Source organism: Sciurus carolinensis (assembly GCF_902686445.1).
Source record: "Sciurus carolinensis chromosome 14 unlocalized genomic scaffold, mSciCar1.2 SUPER_6_x, whole genome shotgun sequence".
Taxonomy (NCBI): Eukaryota; Metazoa; Chordata; class Mammalia; order Rodentia; family Sciuridae; genus Sciurus; species Sciurus carolinensis.
In genome coordinates this window covers 677078-701487 of record NW_025920104.1, presented here as the reverse complement: position 1 = coordinate 701487, position 24410 = coordinate 677078, and the positions used below count along the sequence as shown (strand labels likewise).

Sequence of the window (24410 nt, the reverse complement as noted above, 5' to 3'; positions counted from 1 at the left end):
GTGGATTGGGGGAGTTTAGAATGGAAAAGAGACAGCTTCAGACAACACTTCAGTTACAGGATAGGAACCGACCTGAACAGACTGCAGCAGGAATAAATCAACCCAAGAAGACAGGGAGGGGGAGTTCAGGGCTGGAGGAAGCAGCAGGTGCGAAGGTGCTGGACTTTGGGCACAGGCTCCTCTGTCTCTCCTGCTGCCTCAGTGGTATCTCCTCACTGCTGACCTCCCTGCCCTGCAGAGCCTCCAATGGAGCCAGCATAGACCCTCTTGGTGCAGGCTGCCAGTGGGGGCATGGAGCAACCCCTCAGAACCAGTCCCTGTCCCATAATTCCAGGTACCTGCCCCTCAGGTGTCATGTGCTGACTCTGACCCACCATGCCTGAATCCCATACCCAAACTTGACACTGGGGTGGGGAGTGGGGGAGACAGCCCTACCTAAGCCCTCAGGAAAGTTGGAGTTCTTTCACCTGTAAGCTGGGCTGGCAAACCCACTGTGCCCATTACTGGATACATGCAACAGAAGCACCTGGATGGTATGGAAGAATGTGGATGTGGGAATGAGGGGGAGGCCATTCCAGGTCAAGAACCAGGGGTGAAGTGGTAAGTGGCAGTTCCCATGCAGAACATGCAGAGAGGAGCTTGCAGACAAGAGGAAGGAAGAGATATCTGGGGTTAAGTCAGGTCCAGGGGGTTGACTTGCTGGAGCTGACCAAGAAGGTGATGCCAGGAAGGGCTTCAGAGGGCTATGGCCCTGTTAAAGGGGAAGAACCCCTTATTACCAAAAGCCCGTGCAGCAGACAGAGGGCAAGGGTCACCCTGGAAAACAACTGCCTGCTTTCTGCCCATGGCCCATCCTGTGTGCCAGGTGCTGTGATTGTACCTCACATTATTTCACACCTATTCCTCCCCAATGGCAGCAGCTGGCATCTCACACTGGAGGAAATTCAGGTGCAGGAGGTGACGAGATTTCCTGAGCTCACTGACCGAGCAACTGCAGGGCAAGGATTCCAGTCCAGGTCCAGGTGGGTCCCCAGGTCCCTGAGTTTAACTTGCTCTGTGTGGATCAGCCCCCACCTGAGCAAGACCTGAGTGGTGAAAAGCCCAATAAAATCTAACCCCTACCATGAATGACTATTTCACAGCTTCCTTTCAGGACCTAAGCAAGTAACCTACTTCTGGTATGGCCCACGGTCTAATTGACAAGAACCTCAAAGGACAGTCGGGAGCTGTCTGGAAAATGGTGGATCCCAATGAGCAGTGGAACTTGAGGTACCAGGGAGGTGAGTAACACACCTGGCCATCTGATGCTGGCACAGGAACCCTGGGAAGGGCCAGGAAAACATCCAGAGCAGAAATCAGAAGGGAAGTGACCTGGGAAAGTTCAGTTCTGCTCTCCCATGCCCTCACCTGCCATGGTGGCCCTCACTGAGGTGAGGAGAAGGAAACAGACCTTGCCCAGTGGATCCAACCCACTGAAGGCTAGGAAGCAGGGGTTAGGGAACAGCCAGTGAGCAGAGCTGATACACACTCAGGCATGTGGGGCTCCCCTTCTCTCACTCCCCAATCCAAGCACAGCGTGGACCCTCCACCTCCTCCCACTCCCATACAGATCATGGGCAGTAGCCACCTCCACCGCCTCCCACACCTGGCACAGTGTGGACCCTCACCACCTCCATCATCTCACACCCAAGTACAGCAGGGGACCCTCCATCACCTCCACCACCTCCCACTCCCAGGCAGAGCATGGACCCTCACCACCTCCATCACCTCACATTCAAGTACAGCAGGGGACACTCCATCACCTCCACCAACTCCCACTCCCAGGCACAGTTTGGACCCTCAGCGCCTCCATCACCTCACACCCAGGTACAGCAGGGAACCCTCCAACACCTCCCTGGAACCAGGCTGCAGAGGTCTCAGTCCATGGTAGGCTGACTCCATTGCTCTGGACCCAAGATGAGGCTAGACATCATGCAGAAGTGAGTGATGAAGGAGAGTCACTAAGCTCCTGACAGGGTTAGGAAGCAGAGAGGAAGGGACCATGGGAAGATACACCCTTCCAGGACACATCTGTGACCTACCTCTGGGCAGGCCCCACCTGCCCCAGTGATCGCCCAATCAGTCATTGGATGAGGATGGAAGGATTAGGTCACCACTGTCACAGTCCAATCATGGCACCTCCAACACATCTGCATTAACAGGAGCATTGTGGGGACACCTCACATCCAAGTCATGACACAGCCACTGACAATATGTAAATGAGTGGACCTGGCTATGTTCCAATAAAACTTTTCATGGATGCCATTTTTATTTACTTACTGGACGAGGGATGACCTGGGTCTTGTGCATGCTAGATAAGCACTCTACAACTGAGCTCAGTCCTCAATTCCCCAAATTGGAATTTCATCAAATGTGTCAAGTGAAAGGCCCCCACACCATTAAAAAAGGGGAGGGGTCATTCTTAGCTGTGGATGGTGAAAAAAACAGCCTGTGTTTGGATGTGGTCCACAGGCAGCAGCCTGCTGTCTCCTGACCATGCCCGAGAGACCCTGAGGGAACCTGGGTTAGGGCCAGTTCTGGCATGGTTCCTGGATGCTGGTTCCCCACAAGACCTCAGTCAAGTCAGGGCTGCTCAGCAACAGGCAAGAAGGGCATGGCCTCTCTGCACTGGCTGCATGGATGCCACCTGTCCCAGTGTTCAGGGCTCTGTGCTAGAATCTGCTCGCACCTGCAAGGTCAGTGCTGTAGGGTCTTTGTTGTCATTTTCTGACTGGTACTGAGCAGCAGAAACTGGGGGCCTCCTGCCAGGCAGATCTGGCTGGAGCAGGAGGGGTGCCTCTGCACTGCTGCATCTCCCCTGCCCCTGTGGGTCCCTCCAGGGTTTGCTTCCTGCATGTTTTTCACACCTTCATGTTGTTCATCAGTGACTCTGCTGTTTAAAACATAGCACCATGCAGAGGTGTGAGTCAGCTACCACTTGAATCTGTGTCCCCCAATCACAGGCAACTGACATCACAGCAAGGATGACACTGACCGCAGTAGCAATCAGGCCTGGGGCGGGGCCCTCGTGAGAATGAGTAGCCACCATCTAAGGGCCCAAGATCTGCCTGGTCCTCCACCAGAGGCCGCCCAGCCAGGGAGAGCCTCCCACTGTGGACTCTGCCACAACCCAGCTGTTGGCGCCTTGGACCTCAGTCTCCAGAACTGTGGAAAAGAAAGGTCTGTGCTTTATAAGCCATTCTGCCTGTGGTGCTTTATCGCAGTACTGCAAACATACAGGTCAGCTCCTGACCCCAAGGCCATGGTGAGCTAGATAAGCTTCAGACAGGCTTGAGTCTGAATCAGTTGAAAAGGCCTCTCTAAACCTCAAATTGAGGTAGGTGTTCACTGGCTAAGGGGAAGGTTGTGAGCACAGACCACTGAAAACTGACCTGCTTTCCCCGGGAGGTCTCCGCATTAGCTGATGCAGTGTTCGGGGGCTGGGTAGACGTCTACTGGGAGAGTCAGCTACCTGTATTTTTAATGACATCAACAGGAGTGACAGTGACATGCCGGACGTACCCTTCCTCCCCTTGTCGGTTGCATTGAAGGTTTGGTGGGAAAGCTAAACCCTGTGCCAAGAGGTGCTGGGATCAGTCTGTGGTGTTGGGTTCCATCATTCTCCGCTCGGGTTACTCACGTAACTGTCTGATATGGGGCATAGAAAACTGCTTCCAAAAGATTCTTCACTTGAAGGGAATTCATTTGCCAGCTCACAAACTCTGCTCCAGGTAGCAGTGAAACACCTCAGGCCTAAAACACCCACAGGACTCTGCTGGAAACTGGGCAGATGAACATTCTGTGCTGCTGGAAATATTCAAAGGGTTTGGAGCTCCAGGCTAACCTGACAGCGGTGGACACCAGGGTGACTCATCAGCCACAACACCAAGTGCAGGTCCAGGCAGCCCTGAGGGTCAAGACATTTTCATTTCTGTTTCTGAGACAAGCCCTCATCTGAAGGAGAAGGGAGAAATACTAGTGTAATGATACTGAGTATCAGTCCATGGTCCCTCTTTTCATGGAAATGTGTTCCTTGAATGGAAGCAGTTTCCCACCGGATACTAAGTTGTAAATGCTAAAATAATATGCACTTTTGAATTCCTGTTTATTACACACAATAACACAAATAACTCATGATGGAAGAGTAGCAGAAATATATGAAACCTTTCACCAGTACCTAAGGGTTGGAGACTGTTTCAAACTATGTCAAATTGTGGAAAATATATTTGTATTCAATATATTTTTAATACCAATTACTAAAATAAAAGAAATTTCATGGGCAATCAATCATGGTGTGAGATCTTGAGGCTTTTAGTATATGATTTCTGAGTATATCAAGAGAGAAGAATTTTTTTTTATAATTTTCAAAAATCTGAAGTTTTACCAGACCCAAAAATTATTGAGTGTTTCTTTTTAATATTGAAATACTGTTGACTTGATTAATATCTCTTCATTGTTTAAAAGCATGCCTTATTGCTTCTACCAAAAGAAAAATTAAAGATGAATTACTAATTAGTTACTTGTCTTCACCACCAAATGGGAGGTGATTGCAAAGATATATACTCAAGTATCAAATTAGATATTATATGTCTTATTTAATGGGGTCAAGGTTACTCAGGCTTTTACACTTAAATAGGAGAAATATAGAGAAATAATATTTAATTGATTCAATACATACAACTTTTGCAATATTTTGCAAAACTGATGAGGTTAATTTTATTTGAACATATTAAATATAACTCAATTTACACATACAACTGCTGTCAATAAAACTTGTAAGCATGAAAGCAAGTCCTGTAAATAGGCAGACCATTGTTGGTGAAGATAAGAATTTCAGAAATAAACACTAAATGCTCAGTAAAAATGAAATACATTTTTTAGTGTGGAATATTAAAAAAGAAAATACATTGCTTAAAATAAATATATAGACCTATTCATGAAACCTGTTGTAATCTTAATATCCACTATCTAGATATTTAACAAATTACAAAAGAACAGATGCTAGAACAGATAATGAATTATTAATACTATTAACCTATGTAGTTAGGAGAGATATATGGCCTGGGTGGGAAATACGTTCACTGTCTTCAGTGTAGTGATTATATCTGGAAATATGGATTTTTAAGTTGTATCAAATGAAAAGATTTGACAATGTTTAAAATTTTAATAATAATTATTACCTCTTTTTTTAAAATTACGCATACACACCATGCATGCTGACACCCATCCTATTATTCTCTATGCTTCTTTCAATATTGAATTATTTTAAATCTAGACATATGTATATGTAATGCATCATTTATAACATGTTTTGTATCATACATATTGCACATACTTTGCAAAAGGCAGATTAATTGCTCCCAAAAGATGTCTGTATAATTTAGGGTTCTCCAAAGAAACAGATTTATAGTGGTGAATTGCCTCATATGAGCATTTCCTTGATCTGATGTCTGCAAGTGGAGACTCAGGGACATCAGTGGTATAATTCAAAGTCTTGGAGCTGCAGAGCCAAAAGTAGACTGTTGGCTTAGAAGACCTAAAAACCAAGAGTGGAGGAGACAACTTTCTTACCTCAAGCAATCAGGCAGAGTTATTTGAACCTTACTCCAACTTTTTGTCCTACAGCTAGTCCCCACTTACCCACCATTTTACTTTCCATTGTTTCAATTACCCACAATCAACCAAAGTAGTATGAGTACAGAGCAATTGTGATATTTTGAGAGGGGCAGAGAAAATCTACACTTGCATAAATTTTATCACAGTACATAACTATAATTGATCTATACTTGTGGATTATAACCTCTTACTCTTGCTTATTATAGTAATTAAAATTTATTATATAGATGTATGTGTGGAAAACTACATCGAAAATAGCTAGGATTTGTTATTGTCAGCAGTCCCAGACATGTGCTGGGGATCTTGAAGCATATTCCCTGTAGATAACAGGGACAACTATATAGGTCTTCATTGGGTTGGATGATACTCTCTAACCCTGTGGAGCACCATAAAAAATTGATGTGCTTGGAAGTATAACATGAATAATGTATTTTGACTAATTTCTTTTTTCAAAATTCCATCTGTTTATAAGAATTACTGCCATTTGTTATCCATTGACAACCAAATTCACTTTGTTGTCAGTACCACATGGAACATTTTGTAAAATAGACCATATTCTAGGACACAATGAAAATTTTAGCAAATAAAAACAAAATAGAATTATTTTCTTCCTATCAGATTGTCATTGATTGAAATCTAAAATCAACAAGATTTTTAAAGAGAAAATACTCTATCACCTGAAGATTAAATGATGCACTTTTAAAGAAGACCAGGAATTTGCAGAAGAAATCAGGGGAGAAATAAGGTCTTAGACACAAGTGACAACACAGAGAGAGAATATATCAAAATCTGTGAGACAGTGTGAAGGCAGTTCCAAGAGGAAAGTTTATAGCACCAGGTTCCTATATTTAAACACAATAGAAAGATACAAAATTAATGTTCTAATATACACCTCAAAGCTGTAGAAAAAGAGCAAGTTAACACCAGAATCAGTAGAAGACATAACACAAATCAATAAATACCTAAATAGAGTTAAGGACAAGAATCACAGGAATACATCATGAATGTACAAAATGTATCTGATAAAATGAAGCACCCACTAATGTTTAAAATACTAGAGAAATGAGGGAGCAAAGAAACATTTCTCAACATTGTAAAGTGACAAACCCATGCCAACATCATACTGAATGGAGAAAAACTAAAAGAATTTCCTCTGAAATGAGGAACATGTCCAGCATGTCTGCTCTCCCATTTCTATTCAATAAAGTCCTTAAAGCTCTTGTTCATCAGGAAAGAGAATAAAATTAAAGGGATACAGAATAAGAAAAGGAGAGGTCAAATTATTTATTTACTAATGGCATTATCCTCTATTTAAGAATACACCAAAAATTCCAACAGAAGACTTCTAGAACTGATCAATTAAGCAACATTAGCAGGATACAAGAGCAGGACAAATCAAGCACGTTCCTTTATTCCCATAATGAATCTGTGGAAAAAGAATTAGATAAACTGTTCTACTCACAATAAGGTCAAAATAACAAAAAATAAAGGAACTTAGGAATAAATCAAACCAAAGGGGTGAAAGACTTCTACAGTGAAAACTATATAGGCATACATTTTTTTTAAATGTGTTCATTTCTGACCACTCTGGGGAAGATCAGTAAGAAGCTGCCAGGCCAGCTCTGGGGTTGCAACCCTGTGGAGATGTCAGGGATGGAAGGTACCCAAAGCCTCCCCTCCTGATTATCCTGACCATTTCTTACTCATTCCTTATGTGCACTACAAAATTCAGTGTTAATAGAATCCAAAGATAAGAACAATTCCATGTTGGTGCAGTTTACTTTTATGTAAATAGCATGAGATGGTTTGACATTTCCACATCCCAAATCCCATGTGTTCCTTCTCTACTTTGTTTAGCAGAAACCATGAGATTTGGGGTGTGTAGGCAGGTAGTGGTGCAGCCAGCCACTGCTTCAGGCTAGCCATGACTTACTTCCCTACACGTGGGGTATGGAGATGATGTGTGCTCCAGTATCTTCTCAGATATGACCTTTCCAACTTCTGCCTCCCACCCTCTCCACATATTTCAGGGAAGGGCCTGATGACTGGGAGAGGGATTCCTTCAAGGTTACCAGTTCACAGTAAGTCATGTCTACACTGGCTCAAGGGGAGAATCTCCTCCCATACTAGAAGAAGGGGAGTGAATCTCTGGTCACACTAGGTCAAGCCAATTGAGTGCTCATCTACAGTGGCTCTAGGGAAGTATCTACCCTGAATAGGAGAGAGAAGCTCAGTGGTCCAAGATGTGCAGAGGATGGCTCCCATGCTGCTGCCCTCACCCTGAGGCACTCTCTATATTTTAAACCTAAAACTTTTATTTTTTTTAGTCTTTGAACATCAATTTTATTATTTAAAAAAGAAAGCAATATTTAAAGAAATATTGCTATCATCCTTGGAGCATGGGGGAAAGGGCAGAGAAGTGTAGGGCAGGGGCAGTGTTCCCAGGGAAACAGATTCTGATTTCTCTCACAGGTGGGTGCAGAGTATACTCCTGATGTCCAGGTGGATCCAGAGATGCTCCTGGCTGAAACCCATGCAGAGAAGCTGGAGCCAATATGCACACCTGGCTCCTGCAGTTGTTTAGAGTCTATGTGACTCATGCTCATCTTGTGATGTAAGAATCCACAGAGCATAGGTCCTCTGCCTGGCCATCCATTGGTTTTGTCTATCTCAGGTCTGCATTTATACTGGAATCGCCCAGTGTCTGAATCTAGCACATTCAGTTCTCCCTGGATAAGAGTCACTTTTATGGGGACACAGCATATAAAACACAGTTGTTAAATGCAGGCAGTGGTCCACCTTGTCACACTCCTGCAGACATTGCTGTTCTCCTGAGTTTGCCTTTTGGTGGAATATTGGGAGAAATTGCTGCTATCTGCTGGTGCAAAGTCCCTGAGGATCCTCCTGGATGTAGGACTCAGGGTCAGGCAGGAAGGTAATCCAGGAAGCAGAGGTCTTTGCATGCAGGGAGTGGACATCAATGAGTCAGGCTTAACCTTCTGATAAAAAAAAGTGTGCCCTGACTGCTTGGATTCTGCAGGGAGTTGTTGTTCATAGGGAAAGGAGAAGGTATGGAGTGCACAGTCGCTGGCACACTTATTTGGTAGAACTGGGAAATTGGATTGATCCGTAGGTCATGGTTGAGGCCCAACACTCTGACCCCCCCCAGGATTCCCCTGGAAAATACAGCCTTGCCTCTGGTGCATGTGGGACTGGAGTATCATCTGATAACCATTGCATCATCGAACTTTCTATCGGCTGGACACCCAGGTGTCGTGTGGGTTATAACCCATGTCAAACAGGACTGTCATTATTCCGGGGTCTGGGTGTTTGGGGAGTGGTTCAATAAGTTGATGGACTGAATACTCCTCACCCTCACTCAGCCATGGGTGCTGAAGGATTTACTCTAATGCAGTCCACTTCATGGAGGTTCTTGGTCAGAATTTTGTGGATGAGTCATCAATTTTGGATGGGAGCATGATCAGGAATGTGGTATCTTGCTTCCATGATCTGTGTCACCAGCTCCCAAAGATCTTCATAAATGGGTGTCTCCATGACAATAGAAAATACAGAATGACACTTAGACTCCAAACATCCTTGGGGGTGGGTTAAGTCTTATATTCTTCCTGCTGGATGATATCAGGGGCATGGTATAGGAGAGTGACCTGGAACCAGATCAGTTGCTGCTCAGATGTGAACTTCATGCATATGCCAATATCGAGGAGTTTGAGGTTGTCTCTAGCATCTACCATGATGTTCTTGACTTCAGGTCTCAGTGCATGATGCCCTTGTGGCAGTTGCCTATTGCACACAAGATCTGCCTGAACATTCTCCAGGCATCCTCCTCTTGCATGCCATCAAACTGGATGTGGTCAACTAGCTGTCCTCCCTCACCAGCATGCTCCATCATGATATAGATATGTTACCTATTTCAGTAACCTGAAATAGCTGGGTCACATGGGATGTTCCAGGCCCATCACCATAATCAGTTCAGAGTGGAATGAGATGTTTCCTTTATCCTTTGACAGGTCTTTTACCACCACCTCTGCCCCAGTGAGGAAATGGTGGGCTAGTTTCACCTGGAAACACCCACCACACCCAATGACCCTCAGAACCTCATAACAATCCCTGAAGGCTATCTCATCACAGGACATGGTCCCCTGCAACACTGCAATAGACTGACTGCTCTTTCTACCCATCCTAAGCAGGAACACCAACTAAGGATGCTACATGAAAAGAAAATACAAGCCAAAACAACATTGTAATTACCTTATAGCACCATGTAGAGCAGATGCCATCTACTCTGAGTAAGGAGATACCTGGCAAACACCTTGGGGCCACTAGGATTAAGTTCATACACCTTGAGCTCCCATTGGTCTCTGCAGTAAAGTGAGTTATGGTGATGGGGGAGGAGTTTGAGATTTGGAGAAATGGGAGAGAGAAATGGGGTTTGGCGTCCCTGCCAGTTAGTTTTGTACTAATTTTTCTTTTGTGTTAGCAAACTGCAGTGGTATTGTTTGTAGAATTTCAGGATCAAAGCAAATGCCATGCAAAGGATTCTTATTTACAGTCAGTGTGAATATAGAGCTATGATATTTATTTCCTGCCACTTTTGTTTATTTCTAATGCTTAATTTAGACTTGATTCTCCTTGGTTGAGTATCCTTTTAGTGAGTTTCATCCCCCTGCTGCTCTCAGTCTTATTTTTTTTTTCAGCATAAAATATTTCATTGAGTAAGCTTTGTAGTGCAGTGTTCCTGGTTATATAAATTCTTTTATATTTGGCATGGAAGATTTTATTTCATTTTCAATTCTGAAAAATAATTTTGCTGGATATGTTATAAATAATTCCAAGCCCTCCCTGCTTTTATGGTTTGGATTGTGAAACCATTTGAAATTCTAACTGGTTTACCTCAAAATGTGACTACCTTTTTTTATCTTGAGACTTTTAACATTCTAACCTTAGTCTGTATATAAGGCAGTTAATTATAACATGTCTTGGAGAGGATCTTTAGTGATCTTGCCTATGAGGGGTTCTATGAGAATCTTGAATTTGGATTTCTATCTAATTCTTAATGTTCTTAAAATTTTCTGATATTTATTGAAAAGTTTGTACATTCCTGTATTGTGTATTTTGGTGCCTTCCTGTGTGACAGTTATTCTTACCTTTGTTATTTAAGATTTCTTGAATATTCTGGTCTTGGTCTCTTAACATCTTTACACTTGCCTTTATTTTTAAGATTGTATAGTATGAAAAAATGTTCAGCATCTCTAACAATTGGAGTTATACAGATCAAAACTAATCTAAGATTTCATTTCAATCCAATCAGTATGAGAATTATCAAGAACACAAGCAGCAATAAATGTTGGCAAGGAAGTGGGGATAAATGTACACTCATACATTTCTGGGGGGATGCAAATTAGTGAAACAATTATGGAAAGAAGAATGGAGATTCCTCCAAAAACTTGGAATGGAACTACCATTTTATCCAGTTATCCCACTCCTTGCTTTATACCCAAAGCACTTAAAATCAACACACTAGAGTGACACAGCCATTTCAATTTTCATAGCAGTTCAATTCACAACAGCTCAACTATGATATCAAACTAGATGCCCTTCAATAGAAGAATGGATAAATAATATATATATATATATATATATATATATATATATATATATGATGGAATATTACTCAACTTTAAAGAAAAAGAAAATATTGACACTTACCATTAAATGGATGGAGTTAGAGAATATCATGCTAAGAGAAATAAGTTAAACCCAAAAAACCAAAGGCTGAATGTTTTCTCTGATTTGTGGAAGTTAATTCACAATAAGGGGTGATAGGGTAGAATAGAGTTAGTTTTTATGAGGTAGAGTAAAGTGAAGGGGAAGGGCTATGGGGGAAGGAATGATAGCAGAGGTGATCCTGCAATATGTATAATCAGAAAAATGAGAGATTACACACTATTTATTATTTATGATCTATCAAAATGTATAAGTGCATTCTATTGCCATGTACAACTATTTACAACAAACAAAAGAAGAAAAAAGACTATTACTTAAAAAAATTATATACTTTGTCTTCTAGGTCTGAGAATCTGTATTCAAAGTGGTTTAGTTTACTGGTGATGTTTTCCACTAAATTTTTAATTTAATTTATTGATTCTTTCCAGGATTTCTGTTTGGTTCTTTTTTAGAATTTCTCTTTTTAAAAATCTTCTTTCACTTCCTGTATTTTCTAATTCCTTACATCATCTTTTAGTTCAGTGAATATTTTAGCTATAAACTTTCAAAATTCTCAACATTTCCTTTACTGTGGTATTAACAGGATCAGTTGTTGATGTGTTGTGGACTGCTTGGGGTGGTTGGTTTACTTGCTTTTTCATACCATTTTGATGTGTACACATCTTCTGGAATGATTATTAATTTTACAGGTTTTTTCTTTTTCTTTTACTTTTTTCTTTCTTTCTTTCTTTCTTTCTTTTTTTTTTTTTTTTTTTTTACAAAGGATTGAACCCATGAGTGCTTAACCAACAGTGAGACTCATCTCGGGCCTATTTTTTTTTTTTTTTTTAATTTTGAGACAGAGTCTCCCTAAGTTGCTTAAGGTCTCAGTATGTTGTTTAGGCTGGGCAGGAACTTTGTGATCCTCCTGCTAAACCTCCTGAGCCACTGACCTTACAGGCATGAGGCTCCACACCTGGCAATTACTTCTCCTTTTATACAAGAGATAATTTAGTTAGCTTTTTTGTGTAAGTGCCCTGGACTGGGCAAATATCCAGGTATTGTTACTTCCACTCACCATGTGTCATCTGCTTTTCCCAATTTCAGCATTACTGACAGAAGATACTAAACCCTATTTACTACAATTGATTCAGAGCAAACTCAGGCACTAGTAAAAGTTACAGCACAGGGGACTTGATGAAAAAATTCTCTGCTCTTTCCACACGCTTGGAATAAAACTGTAGTAACATGGAATAGATTGAGAAATGAATTATTAACAATAGTAAAATTACTTTTACATTATGTAGGAATGAAAATAATAGAATTAAAAAGGGCATAAAAAAATAAAAGAGAAAAGGAAAAATAGAAATGAATAATCCAAACCAAATTAAAAAGTAGAAAAAGATGGATGGAGGCATTTGGTGGTAGCAGTTAATGTTAGAGGGAAAAGAGTGACTAAGAGGAGCAAGTGTAAATCTGACCTAGGAAAGCAAAAATAGAATGGTTTCCAGTTACTGTTTTAAAATATTACAAGAATACAGTCAAATGGGTTGAGGATGTAATATTGATGAAAGGTGAACATTTATTGATTTGAAATAAAAAGTAAAATACAAGATCAAAATTGACATTAGAGCTACATATAATAATCCAGGCCAAAGTGAAAAAAATGTTCTTATTGAGTCTTACTTGTGTGGATTTTATCAGGATTTGGGACCTTTAGAACATGACCACCAACATTCAGCTTTAAGTCTATGTTTCTCTGGGCATGGCAATAGTGATTACACCAGCTCACTCTAAAACAATTCTAGGAGAGTACCTCCAATCTTTGCTATATCTAGGTACCTATGAGCTTCCTGTCATTTTGGAAGAGAGGATGTGTAATTTTCTGTGACTAAGCTGCCCGTTTATACCCTGTTAGGAGGTGGTGTCTTCTGTGCCCTCCTGAAGAGAACTCTATGTATCCAGTGCTGTCAAATCCAGGGTGTGGTACCCAGTGAATATTTTGAAGAGTGTGAGGTGTGGCAGTGTAAGGTGGAGGTATTTTGCTTGATGTGATGCTGGGTGGCCCATGGGGTGGGGTGGTATATGGCTGCTGCCCTGTGGGGTGCACAGGTCACCACTCAGTACACTTGAGCCTGGGCACAGTGGGAGGTGGATGGTGTTTGTGGTGTGGTGCAATGTAATTCCCTTTGTGGCATGGAGTGTCCAGTATGCATGAGGTTTCCCACTGTCTGGTGTGGTTATCCTCAGAAATGACCTTTTCTGGGTCCTTGATGGTGCTGAATCTGGGTGGCAGCTGGTACTGGCAGTCCAGGAGCTCAGAAAGTACTTCTTGCACTTCACAGAAGTTTCTTGGAGTTGTATCAGAAGGCATCTGGTTTTATTCAACTCTACCTGAGATGACACTGCAAGCCCCCTTAGAGGAGGAACTCTCCTACAACGGGACCTGGAGCCTTGCACCTTGAGTTCGGCTTCTAGAGCCTTCCCCACCACCTCATGTCCTAAACCTCCACCAACTCCTTGGTGGAGGAACCTGGGACTCAGTGAACACCCGTGGCCACCTAGGTGCTGTCCGTCACCCAGGTAGGTGGGGGTTTCCTGATCTGCACAGTCAGCAACCATCCAGCCTGCTCTTTCATAACCTGAGCAGGGTAGCTGAAACTGTCTGCATAGATACCAAGCGAGCTGCACATGTGCATTGCAATCAAGGCACTGTCACAAAGGGTTGCTAGGTAGCCAATCTTCCATTGTTGATGGATAACTGAGGCTGAGCAATTCAGCCCCCACTCATAACTGACCACCGAGTGGTTCAGCCCCTGCTTGATGGCCACTCATTGGCGACACTAGGTGAACTCTTCTGGGTTTCCAAAGTGTTGAAACGCCCCAGTGCAATGAATGGGGCCTCGGAGGCCTAGCCATGGCCTGTAAATTAATTCAGACAGAGAGTTTTATTGCTTGGAGATTCCAGAAAACTATCCTCAGGTATAAGGTTCCCTCCAGGATCCACAGGGCTGCATGTTTGGGCAATGTGGACAAAGTGAACCGTATCCTTGCATATGGGGAAGAAGTGGATAAAAGAGACAAGAAGAACAGGTAATAGGGTGGGGGTAGCAGGGGCCCTAGGGACAGGGTGCCTACCTGGGAAGGTGTGACAGAAGTCACCTCATTCCCAACTGGGACCAGGGGGAAGGAGGGAAAGGGAGACCAGTTCTCATTTCACTAAGATGGTTGGCTTAACCACCCTCCCAGGCACCTCAGCACCTGGGATCTAGAGACCTTGGTGATGTCTAACACCCAGGCGGTCTTATTGAGTAGCAAAACAAACTGCTAGTCTTCCTCCTGGTCACTTAAAATTCTCCTAGAGAGCACTTGATTGGCAATTTAAAAGTGATTTAAATCACAAAATTATGTACACATAATTTTATGTACACAGAATTTTATTTTTAATCTAAACATTTTTTTAAAAGCATGCTATGCACAGTGTAGAAAAGTACAGCAGGAGACAAAAACATTTCCCATAATATAGCAACTTAAGGGCAAAAATAATTCTTTGAATACAATCCGCAGTCCATTCGCATCAGTGTAAACCTATGGATATGTGTTCTCTACTGAGGCCCTTACCAGGACATTTGAAATGACAAATGGCTCCTTGTTCTTTCTGGTTTTTGTTTCTAATGTTATTTCACCTTAGCATATTTAGGGGTGCCAATTACACTCCTCAATAGATTTTCCTTATTTCTTTTATGCTCCACTTGTACTCATTCATCAACTTCTGAAGGGTTACTCAGTGTTGTCTTGAGCAACCAAACATCTTCATAACCAGATTTGTCGACAAGCCTGGATTTCCTGCAAGCCCTGCACTAACTGCTGTTAGTTCCCCTGAGAGAGACTAGAATTCACTGGAAGCTTTCACACTTAATGAAGCAGCGAACACATTGAGATTTTTCAATGCAGTCATGGGTTTCTGTTGTGCAAAGGGCGGCATGGTGGCTACCCTAGCCAAAGCCAGGCACTGAACCCTCTCCTAGGGTCTCCTCTCAGTGTCCTTTGACCTCAGGGAGGTCAGGACCACACCCTGGAGAGGAAACCCTTACCTGAGTGGGGGCAATTACTAGGACAAAATGGACTGCAGTGGTGACACAGCCTGTCTCCTGGACCTTGAGGCCAACACAGGTGCAGAAATGGTATACCTGTCATTCCATACCTAGTTCCACCTGGATGGAGCATTGCTAACTGCAACTCTAAAATGCCTAGGATGCTAGAATCCAGGGAACTCTCAACATTAGCCCAACTCAGTAGGACCAGAAGGCCCGGGTACTGCATGGTAAAGAACAGGACCCTGGCAAAGGCCACCCATGATTGTGGGGTGTGGCAAGGCAGCCTAATGCTGCTGACTTTGGTAGGTGCCTGGCAGTGTTTGTTCACAACCCCAGGAAGGACTTCTTGCACTTCACTGAGGAATTCTTGGATTGGCACCAGGAGGCTTTTGGATTCATTCAGCTCTACCTGGGTGCAAGCACTGCTTGACTTTGTGCAGCAAGGGGAACTCGCCTGCAAAGGAATGGTCTAATGGGACCTGCAGGCTTACACCTCCAGTTCTACTTCCAGTACAACCTTACCTCCCAAACCTCTGCCTACTCCTGGGTGGAGGAGCCCAGTGCTGACTGGAATGCAGGTGGCAGGTCTTCCAGGAAATGTTGGCCATACTGGCTGCACCCATACTGGTCATTCTGCATAGCGGGGTATGGGGTTTCTTCATCATGCGCTGTACCATGCTGCTGGACTGGCAGCCTGGAAGATCACGAGTGGAGGAGAATCACTGAAGAGTTGTACAGGGACCTCTTTTAGGCTCACTGTAAATCCTGAGTTTCTCTTGAAAAATAGTTGAACTTTTCAAGACCTCCCTGAATGTCACTGATTTCCAGTCGATCATGATGTGTTATATCTCAGAGATATTCATAGTATTTACAGGAGAAATCTCTCCTTTCCAAAGGGCTGAAGTCACTTTGAGAGCTAAGGTTGAGCACATACAGTGCCACTGTCCTCTGAGCTCTACAAACTCACTTGTGTTCAGCAGTATTATTTGTGAATGACCATTCTGCCCTTAAAAGATAGCAGACCTCAGAGCTGCCTTGCTGGGATGCTGTGGCAGACTAGGTTGGCTCACCTATTGGATTCTTTAGGTGGGTAAAAGTGCTCTCTGATGTCCTAATGAATCTTCTTACTTTCCTAGGACCCCACTCCATTATGCCAGTACCTACGGACATTCAGAAGTGGTGGCCCTGTTAATAAAGAAGCAATGCAACATTGAAATTTCTGATAAGAAATACAAAACACCACTGATTAAGGTACATAGATTAGTAGCCTAGGGTTTCTGCAGGAGGTGGGCTTGAAATGCTTGAATAAAAAGTGTTTAATATAATTTAAACATAACTAATTTGTGAACCTTGTGAAATGTTTGGCTAGCATATCTTGAATTTATGGTACATTTCTTGTTATAATGCTAACAGGCAGTAGAACACCAGCATGAGGAATGTGTAGAAATTCTTCTAAATAATGGTGCCAATCCAAATGTTCAGGACATTGATGGACACTCTCCTCTCCACTGGGCCATCTTTTGTCAGACCATGGCAATAACTGAAACACTGCTTTCACACAATGCCAATATGGAATTACAAAACAAGGTACACATCTTCTGATTTTATTTCTAGATTGTTTGAAATACATTTGTTTTAATAGTGAGATATGTAGTGTCCATTTCCATATTTAGAAACTTAAGCATTCACTGCAGGAAAATGTGTTAAAAACAATGGGCTGTGGAAGACTTCAGTTTAAGTACCGATACTATAAGAGAAATATTAGAAGGTACAGCTTTCTTGTATGCACCAATTGCAAATATTTGTGAAAACACTGCATTTTTAAAGGTAAAACATTTCCTGTTTCCAAATTATGTTTTGCACCCAAGCTTTTATCTAAGTAGTATAAAACAAAACAGGGAAAGCAAATTTTGCCCTGGAAATAGTCTGTATCTTAAAACTCAAACAAAAGTATTTCACAATAAATGGTGATCTCATTGCTGTGGAAAAGGTACATAAGAGTTAATTATCCCACTGTGGTAAGGCTTGATCAGGAGCAATGGAAAAGTGGAGAATGTAAACCATATCCAGGCCAATGTGGAAATTAGATAATTAAGGAAAAATAGTAGGATGAGTTTATTTTTTGTAAATCTTTTCCCAGTTCCTGTATATGGATGAGGTGCTAGTCAATTTGGGGAATAACAATGCTTAATTTAGGAAAGGAAGATGCAGAGTTGCAAACATGTCTAAAGAGCAGTTTTAGGAGGATTGCATATGAAACCAAGCTGCATTTTGAATTTACTGGTCCATATTCTCTCACTGCCTAGGAAACTTACATAGAATCTTTGGTATATGTCTGTCTCTTGGTTTTGTTTTTGTTTGGCAACTGTCCAAATTACAAAGGGATTCATCCCTGTAAATGAGAGATGAGATAAAGAGATGAAGAGATGATTGTCTGCTCCTCTAGTTCTCTACTAGAATAGTATCTCAAAGTGACCTGGGGAAGATTTTAACAATTTAGAAATCTACGCTCTTCTTTGGAGGTTTATACTCAGTAAATCCAGTAGGTCCTGGACATAGATATTGACAAATAGATCCTGAGATTCCCACCCAACTCCTAGAGACTTATCACTAAATTGAGAAGTGTAATATAGAAATTCCCAGATCTCTAAAACTGAAGAAATATCTGGGAGAATTGGAGTTTGACTTTCTTCCAATCTCCATTTTCTGACAATATTAGTTTAACTGACAGTTGTTTTTCTGTATTTCCATGACTGGGAAATTAAAAAGTAGGATTAGTGATACATTTTTGGCTTACAGAATCCATTTTTCCTTCCAACAACAGTAGTCCTCCACTATTATTTAAAAGGTGTTGAGAAATTTTTGATGGCTAGTCTTTCAATAAGCAAAGACTGACCTTTTAAGAAGTTTATGTTTCTGTTACCATTTAGTTCATTGGGTCAACAAATGCTGACTTTAAGAATGATTTTCTTGGTTAGAATAATAGCAAGTATTGAACATTTTTAGCAGCGGCTAGATGCTAGACTGTCTCAGTAGATCTGTTGTGTTTCTGGGGCTCCAGTTTCATCAGCTTAGCAGTTTTAAAAACAAAACCATGTAGTAAGACCATAGGGGGATCCTCTTAATAACTTAGTGTCAGCATTCCTATGCAACTAAATTTTATTAAAATAATAGTCTGGGAAAACAGTAAACAAATGGAGTATTAGGTCATAGATGGTGTTGGAAAAAATTTTTAAATGAAGATATGAATTTTTTGTATTACATTTTAAGACATCATTTTTTGGTTGAAAAAATGATATTCAAGAAAGGAAAGATTTTGCATGCAAACACTTGCATTGTACATGACAATTTGGAATATCCACAGCAAAGATCAAGGGCTTCAGACTCAATATAACCCATGGATATATTTAATTTGTCTTCATTCATTGAATCAATATTTAAAATGCAGGTGAGTTAGTGTTTTTCTTGATGGTAAAATCAATCCACATATATCAATATAAATTTTTGTTGATTCATAATATTTTTGAAATAATAACTTTAAATTGCAATTAAAATGGAATCAGAGTAAAACAGAACCTAAAACATATATGTGCACTCTGATAGTGATAATAATAATAAACCAGGGTTATCATTATAAGTGAGAATATATTTTGTGTTGAGTTTTATAACAGGTAATAAAAACAGCTTTCATTTAATAATGGAAGTAAATGCAGGGACCAATTAGAAATGAAATGAAAGTTATTTGAAGCCTCTTTCAATTCAAAACCCATTTTCTTAGTGACCCACTTGGAGGAGGAGTGCCTGACATTGGTATCTGGGATCCTGACACCATAAATGGAATCAAGAGGGTTAGTACTACATGGAGGAAGCTTTCTCCTTATTGGAAAGCTTTTAGAGCTGTCTCCCTTCAACTCCTATTTCTTCCAGTGTGACTGTTTGAGACACAAAAATTGGTTAAATTGGTATTAATGACAAAGGACTTCATAAAATATTATACTTCATTATAATATTTCTCTGAGAATGGATCAAGGAATCTTCATGATGAGGTTTGGTATTTCTTGAAAAGTACACATTCTTTGAAAAACAGATGGATAATCCGCACACTAGAAAAGAATATTTAGCTCATTAATTCCAACAATACTTAAATCCTTTACCTTTTATGTTTTGGTGTTTGGGGTTATGGTGATAAAAGACCTAGTTCCTGTCCTCAAGAAGTTCTTGGTTTAGATGGAAGCTGCAAACACACAAATTTAAGGTCCTATGATACTATGATAGAGGCCAAGATTTCTGGAAACTGGTAGGTCTTTTATAAGATTTCTGCTTCAGTTGAGAAATTTGGTGAATAATTTGTTGCTTTCTAGGATGGGCACACGCCATTGTTACTTGCGCTGAAGCACAATAAACAACAAGTGGCAGAACTTCTCATTCAGAATAAAGCAAATATACATGTAGTCGACAAGGAAAACAGGTAAAATGGTGACATTTTTTGAAGTTTAATGGAATGATAATAATCATTGAAGTAAATAATATTAGATTAATGGGAAGAAGAATAACATAATTATTGGGATGAAGTAAATCATAAGAACACAAATCACCTTTTAGAAAAGTAATTATTGGGACGAGGTAATACAAATAACATTATGTAGTACAATTCAGATTTTATTATAATATTGGTTGATGTTTGTCATTTGTAATCTGTTTATTGGTCATAGCATCAATCCATTAGCCAAAGGAGTTTCACATTAGCTTCATCCATTTTATATAGTATGGGCTCTTTGTTTACTTTTTCATTCATTACTGAAATGCTTAACCCTTCAGCATATTTCAACTTCTACTTCTTTGTATTTTTTCTTTAATAGTGTGCTCTATTGAACATAAGTAGGCATTGAAAATCATTTACTTTTGGATGAGCCTTTGCTTTAAACTTTCTTTGAAGAACATGGATTTTTGGTTATCTCTGAGTATTAATTGCTATTGTCAGATTATGTTCAATTCCTCCTTTTGATTTCTAACATATTTTGATGGACCTGAGCAAAGGGAAATAAAATAGCTTTAGTGTTATAAATATTTGCTAATAAACATAAGTCATAAGTGGGTGAGAAGGACTCAAGTGATAGGTGTGGATCCAAACATGACTGGTTTGGATTCCTACCTTTGCTAATTTCGAGGTGTGTCACCTTGGAAGAATTACTCATCACTAAATATGTTTCTTGAGATGAAAATGTGGAAAATATAAGCTCAAAGGATGATTGGAAGACTGTGTAGATTGCATCAGTTTCAGTGCTTAGCAGATGCTTATCATCATCAATATCTGAAACTGTGATGACTGTTATCATCACCATATTTATTCCTATTGTTAAACCAGCAAATATCTTACATATTTGACCTTTTTAGGTAACTGAGTTATAACATATTACATTAGACTAGGGAAAAATGGATTATCCTTCAGTTAAATCTTTACCTATTTTAGTTAAATGACCTCTTCATAGTTATTGTCCATCAAAGGACTTTAAATTTGCAACTTCTTCTATGTAATACCCCATTGAAACAAGAGGTTTCCTGTTTGGGTTTTCTATTTGACTTGGAGGCAATATGTAAAGATGAATACTTTAAGATACTTATGTGTATTAATATATGTAAAGATTTAGTTCTACACAACCAAATTCAAAAAATATATCAAATTATCTGTTTAAATAACTTTTAAAGACAATTCATCATTTAAAGTATCTAAGGGGTGAAATTATCTCTTTGTTATTTTAGAACAGCCCTCATGCTGGCTGCAAAATATGAAGCAAAACATGTAATTGAGATGCTTTTTCATGGAGGTATTGATGGCTTAGCAGAAGATCATTCTGGAATGAGAGCATTATCCTATGCTCTTGCAAGTGGTTTCAATGTGTAAGTGTCTACATTAAAATACTAATTAAACGGAGGTTCAAAATTTTTACAACTATTGCATCTTACACATCAATGAGATTTCATAGTTCAGATATGTTTGGAATGCAGTGACTTTGTCCTCTTTGTCAGTCTGGACCCCTGCAAAAGTCTAGACTAGTTAGAAGGAGAAATGTGTGCAGGTTTTATTTTAGGACCTCTCCCTCTCTCTTTTTCTTTTTCTTTTTTCTTTTTTTGGTTCTAGAGATTGAACCCAGGGTCTCAGGCATGGGAGGCAAGCACTCTAGCACTGAACTAGAGTCACCAGTCTGTCTCAGGACTTTTAAAACCTTTATCCTTAGGAATTCCAGCAATATCCATTACATTCCAAGTATAACCCCTGCATGTGGGGCACGAATAGCATCATATCTTTGATTTTTATTTTTGAATTTTGGAGTCTTGCAATGTCAGTTTACCAGAAGTTATCCTTATTTTTGCTGGGAAGTAGCAATTCAAATTTCTCTGTGGAGTTTCTTATGTCTAAGAAAGAAAATTTTCTTTCACTGGAGGGTGGGGAAAAAAAGAACTTTTCAATCATTCTTTTGTTTCTGTTAATTCTGTTGCTACAGTGTTGCAATTAAAAGTAGTCCTGCAGTCTGACGATGATTAGCTTTACTACTACATTGTTCTGACTGACCCAGATCCCTGAGTCTTCATGGTAATACCCACTTACACTTAAAAGTTACATTTTTTTCCTTTCACGTACAGCCATTGTTTCTCAATGGGCACTCTGCTTTGGTTCAGGATTCCTAGCTTTATCCACCCCACAGTGAGCACACTGATCCTGCCCTTCAGCTTTATAACCTTATGTGGAGCTCACATGCTAGCTAAATGTGTGATGAGTGGTCCTTTGAGGCTTTTGTTTGTCATTTGGCCCACACATATCATTTGGCATCATTCAAAACTATGGGATAGCCTCAAAAAATGTTACAGGAAGAGTTGAGAGTTCCCTTTTATCTTTTCTAACAGATCTGTACCACAAAGCCTCATTATATCTTGTGAAGCACAGTTTCTTTGGTTGTGGGAGGCCCCAGGTTAGAGGTTCCCAGTGAGGTTGCCAACTTTTGATTGATACCTCACATGATATTTTTCCCTGCAAATGAAAATTTACCCAGCTACTAGGATCTGTTTCTCATTTTACAGAATATTTCATTTCTTTCTCAAAAGGAAGGCATTAAACAGAATTCTCAGAAATTAAAGTAGATTCATTGCATCTAAAAGAGCTAAGCCTCATTATGACACATCGGTATCCATGTATAAAAGAGGGTTGCTTCTTTCAAGTTAGCTAGAGATCAACATAGAAATTAAGCCTCACTCTGAACAAAGATCTGCTGTAATAGTAATAGTCCAAGCCCAGTGATTAATTAGTTTCATTATAAGAGGATATTTGTCTTTCAATTATATTTAAAAATAAATCGAGTTATAAATTATTAAATAGGTGATTTGTCCTAAACAAGAAAGCACAGAGAATATCACAGTCTGTGGCCCAAATTAAGACTCATGAGCATTTGTTAACAATTGTAATATTTGATCATTAGAACCTGTGAAAAATTGGATTTTACTCAGGTTTCAGAGTTCAGCATGAATGTACAAATTATTCCATTACTTTACTATTTCTCTCAGCATGGTTTATATTCTCTCATTAAATCTTCACAACAACCTGGTGACCTAAAACAGTACAATCCTTATTTTTTAGGAGGAGAAATGATTTGTGCAAGAACAAAGAGCTACTGGTCGTAGAGAGAGGACATCTTCTGAATTCAGGATACTTTCCTTTATGTCAGGCTATTCTAGTTAATGTCTTGAGTTTTGAGTAGGTGAAATTCACTTCATCTTACTTCTTTCTTCTTTGGTTACAACTTATGTGTGCAGTGGCATGTGCTTCAACCTCAGCTACTTGGGATGCTGAGGCAGTTGGATCACATGAGCCCAGGATTTCAAGATTAGCCTGGGCAATGTGGTGAAACCTTATCCCCATAACAAAACAAACACCCCCTCTCCAAACAACATAAAAATAACTGTAAGGTTAATAACCTGTAGAGAAAACTTGCACATTTGAAATATATGGGGTCAAGTACTGATATTAGGTTTGATGCTATCTAAAATAATTTTCACAATTTGGTTAGTATTTCTCTTATCAGCATTGATACTAATTTCATTACTTTTTCATAAACTGTAATAGGAAATTAATTTTGGATTTTACTAGAGAAGCATATGAAGATATTAAAACCAGGAAAGCAGGTAAGACCTTTTAAAAAATATATTTTTACTTGTAGATGGACCAATATTTTTAATTTTTTTTAATTTGGTGCAGAGTATGGAACTTAGTTCCTTTTGATAGTGAATTACTCTTAGTGTTCCTACCCTGTATAAGAAAGTATGATCACAAAGGAGTAGCAACAAATCAATGTGTATATGGCATTCATATTTTTCTTAATTTCCTTCTTAATATCCTATAATTTAGAATTATTTCATTGTAGAAAATTTAAAAGTTGAAACTTATTATCTGAAATTTAAATCTGTTTTCTGAAAAAATATTTCTTTAATTAAAATTTAGCCTCAGAAATATTACCTTTATTTAAATAACATTTTAAAATTAGTATGTTGTATGTTGTTTCTGTTACATTATAGTAAATTGGGCTTGCTATAAAAATGGACAGTGTTTTTATTGCCCTAAAATAGCAGCAGCCTGAGGGTTTCAAGATGGTGGACTAGAGGGTGGCTGCATTTCATGATGCTTCAGGACTCTGGATTCAAGAAGAGGAGATATTGAGAGACTTGGGACCAACTCAAAGCTGCCGGGTTAGTCTCTCCCATTGGGGAGGCATCCTGGATGTGGTGGTAGTCCCGGAATGCAGGGAACTTTGTAAAGTAGAGCTGCCCAGTGAGACATGCCTCTCCCCACTGGAGCAGTGAACTCAGACAACTGGGAGCATTGTAGAGGAGAGTCGCTCAGCACAACACTTGGACACAGAACAACCCACCAGAGTTCTGGGTGGC

At 40.2% G+C, this 24410-nt stretch overlaps 1 protein-coding gene across 1 annotated transcript; it reads left to right on the top strand.

Moving 5' to 3' along the window:
• Positions 1 to 511: 511 nt before the first annotated feature.
• Positions 512 to 23678, top strand: LOC124973133 (putative ankyrin repeat domain-containing protein 19). The gene is made up of 8 exons (XM_047537268.1): positions 512 to 600; positions 918 to 1022; positions 14251 to 14472; positions 16613 to 16727; positions 16890 to 17063; positions 19838 to 19944; positions 21237 to 21374; positions 23593 to 23678. Exons 1-8 carry the CDS (start codon positions 512 to 514, stop codon positions 23663 to 23665), a joined length of 1023 nt encoding a protein of 340 aa, XP_047393224.1. The 3' UTR covers positions 23666 to 23678.
• Positions 23679 to 24410: the final 732 nt, after the last annotated feature.

Bases quoted from the DNA above. Each gene is read 5' to 3' on its own strand.
- LOC124973133 (XM_047537268.1), top strand. From the start codon at position 512: ATGCAACAGAAGCACCTGGATGGTATGGAAGAATGTGGATGTGGGAAT. The intron at 1,023-14,250 runs GTGGGTCCCCAG...GGGTTTCCAAAG, and splicing joins GGATTCCAGTCCAGGTCCAG to TGTTGAAACGCCCCAGTGCA. The intron at 17,064-19,837 runs GTACACATCTTC...GTTGCTTTCTAG, and splicing joins ATATGGAATTACAAAACAAG to GATGGGCACACGCCATTGTT.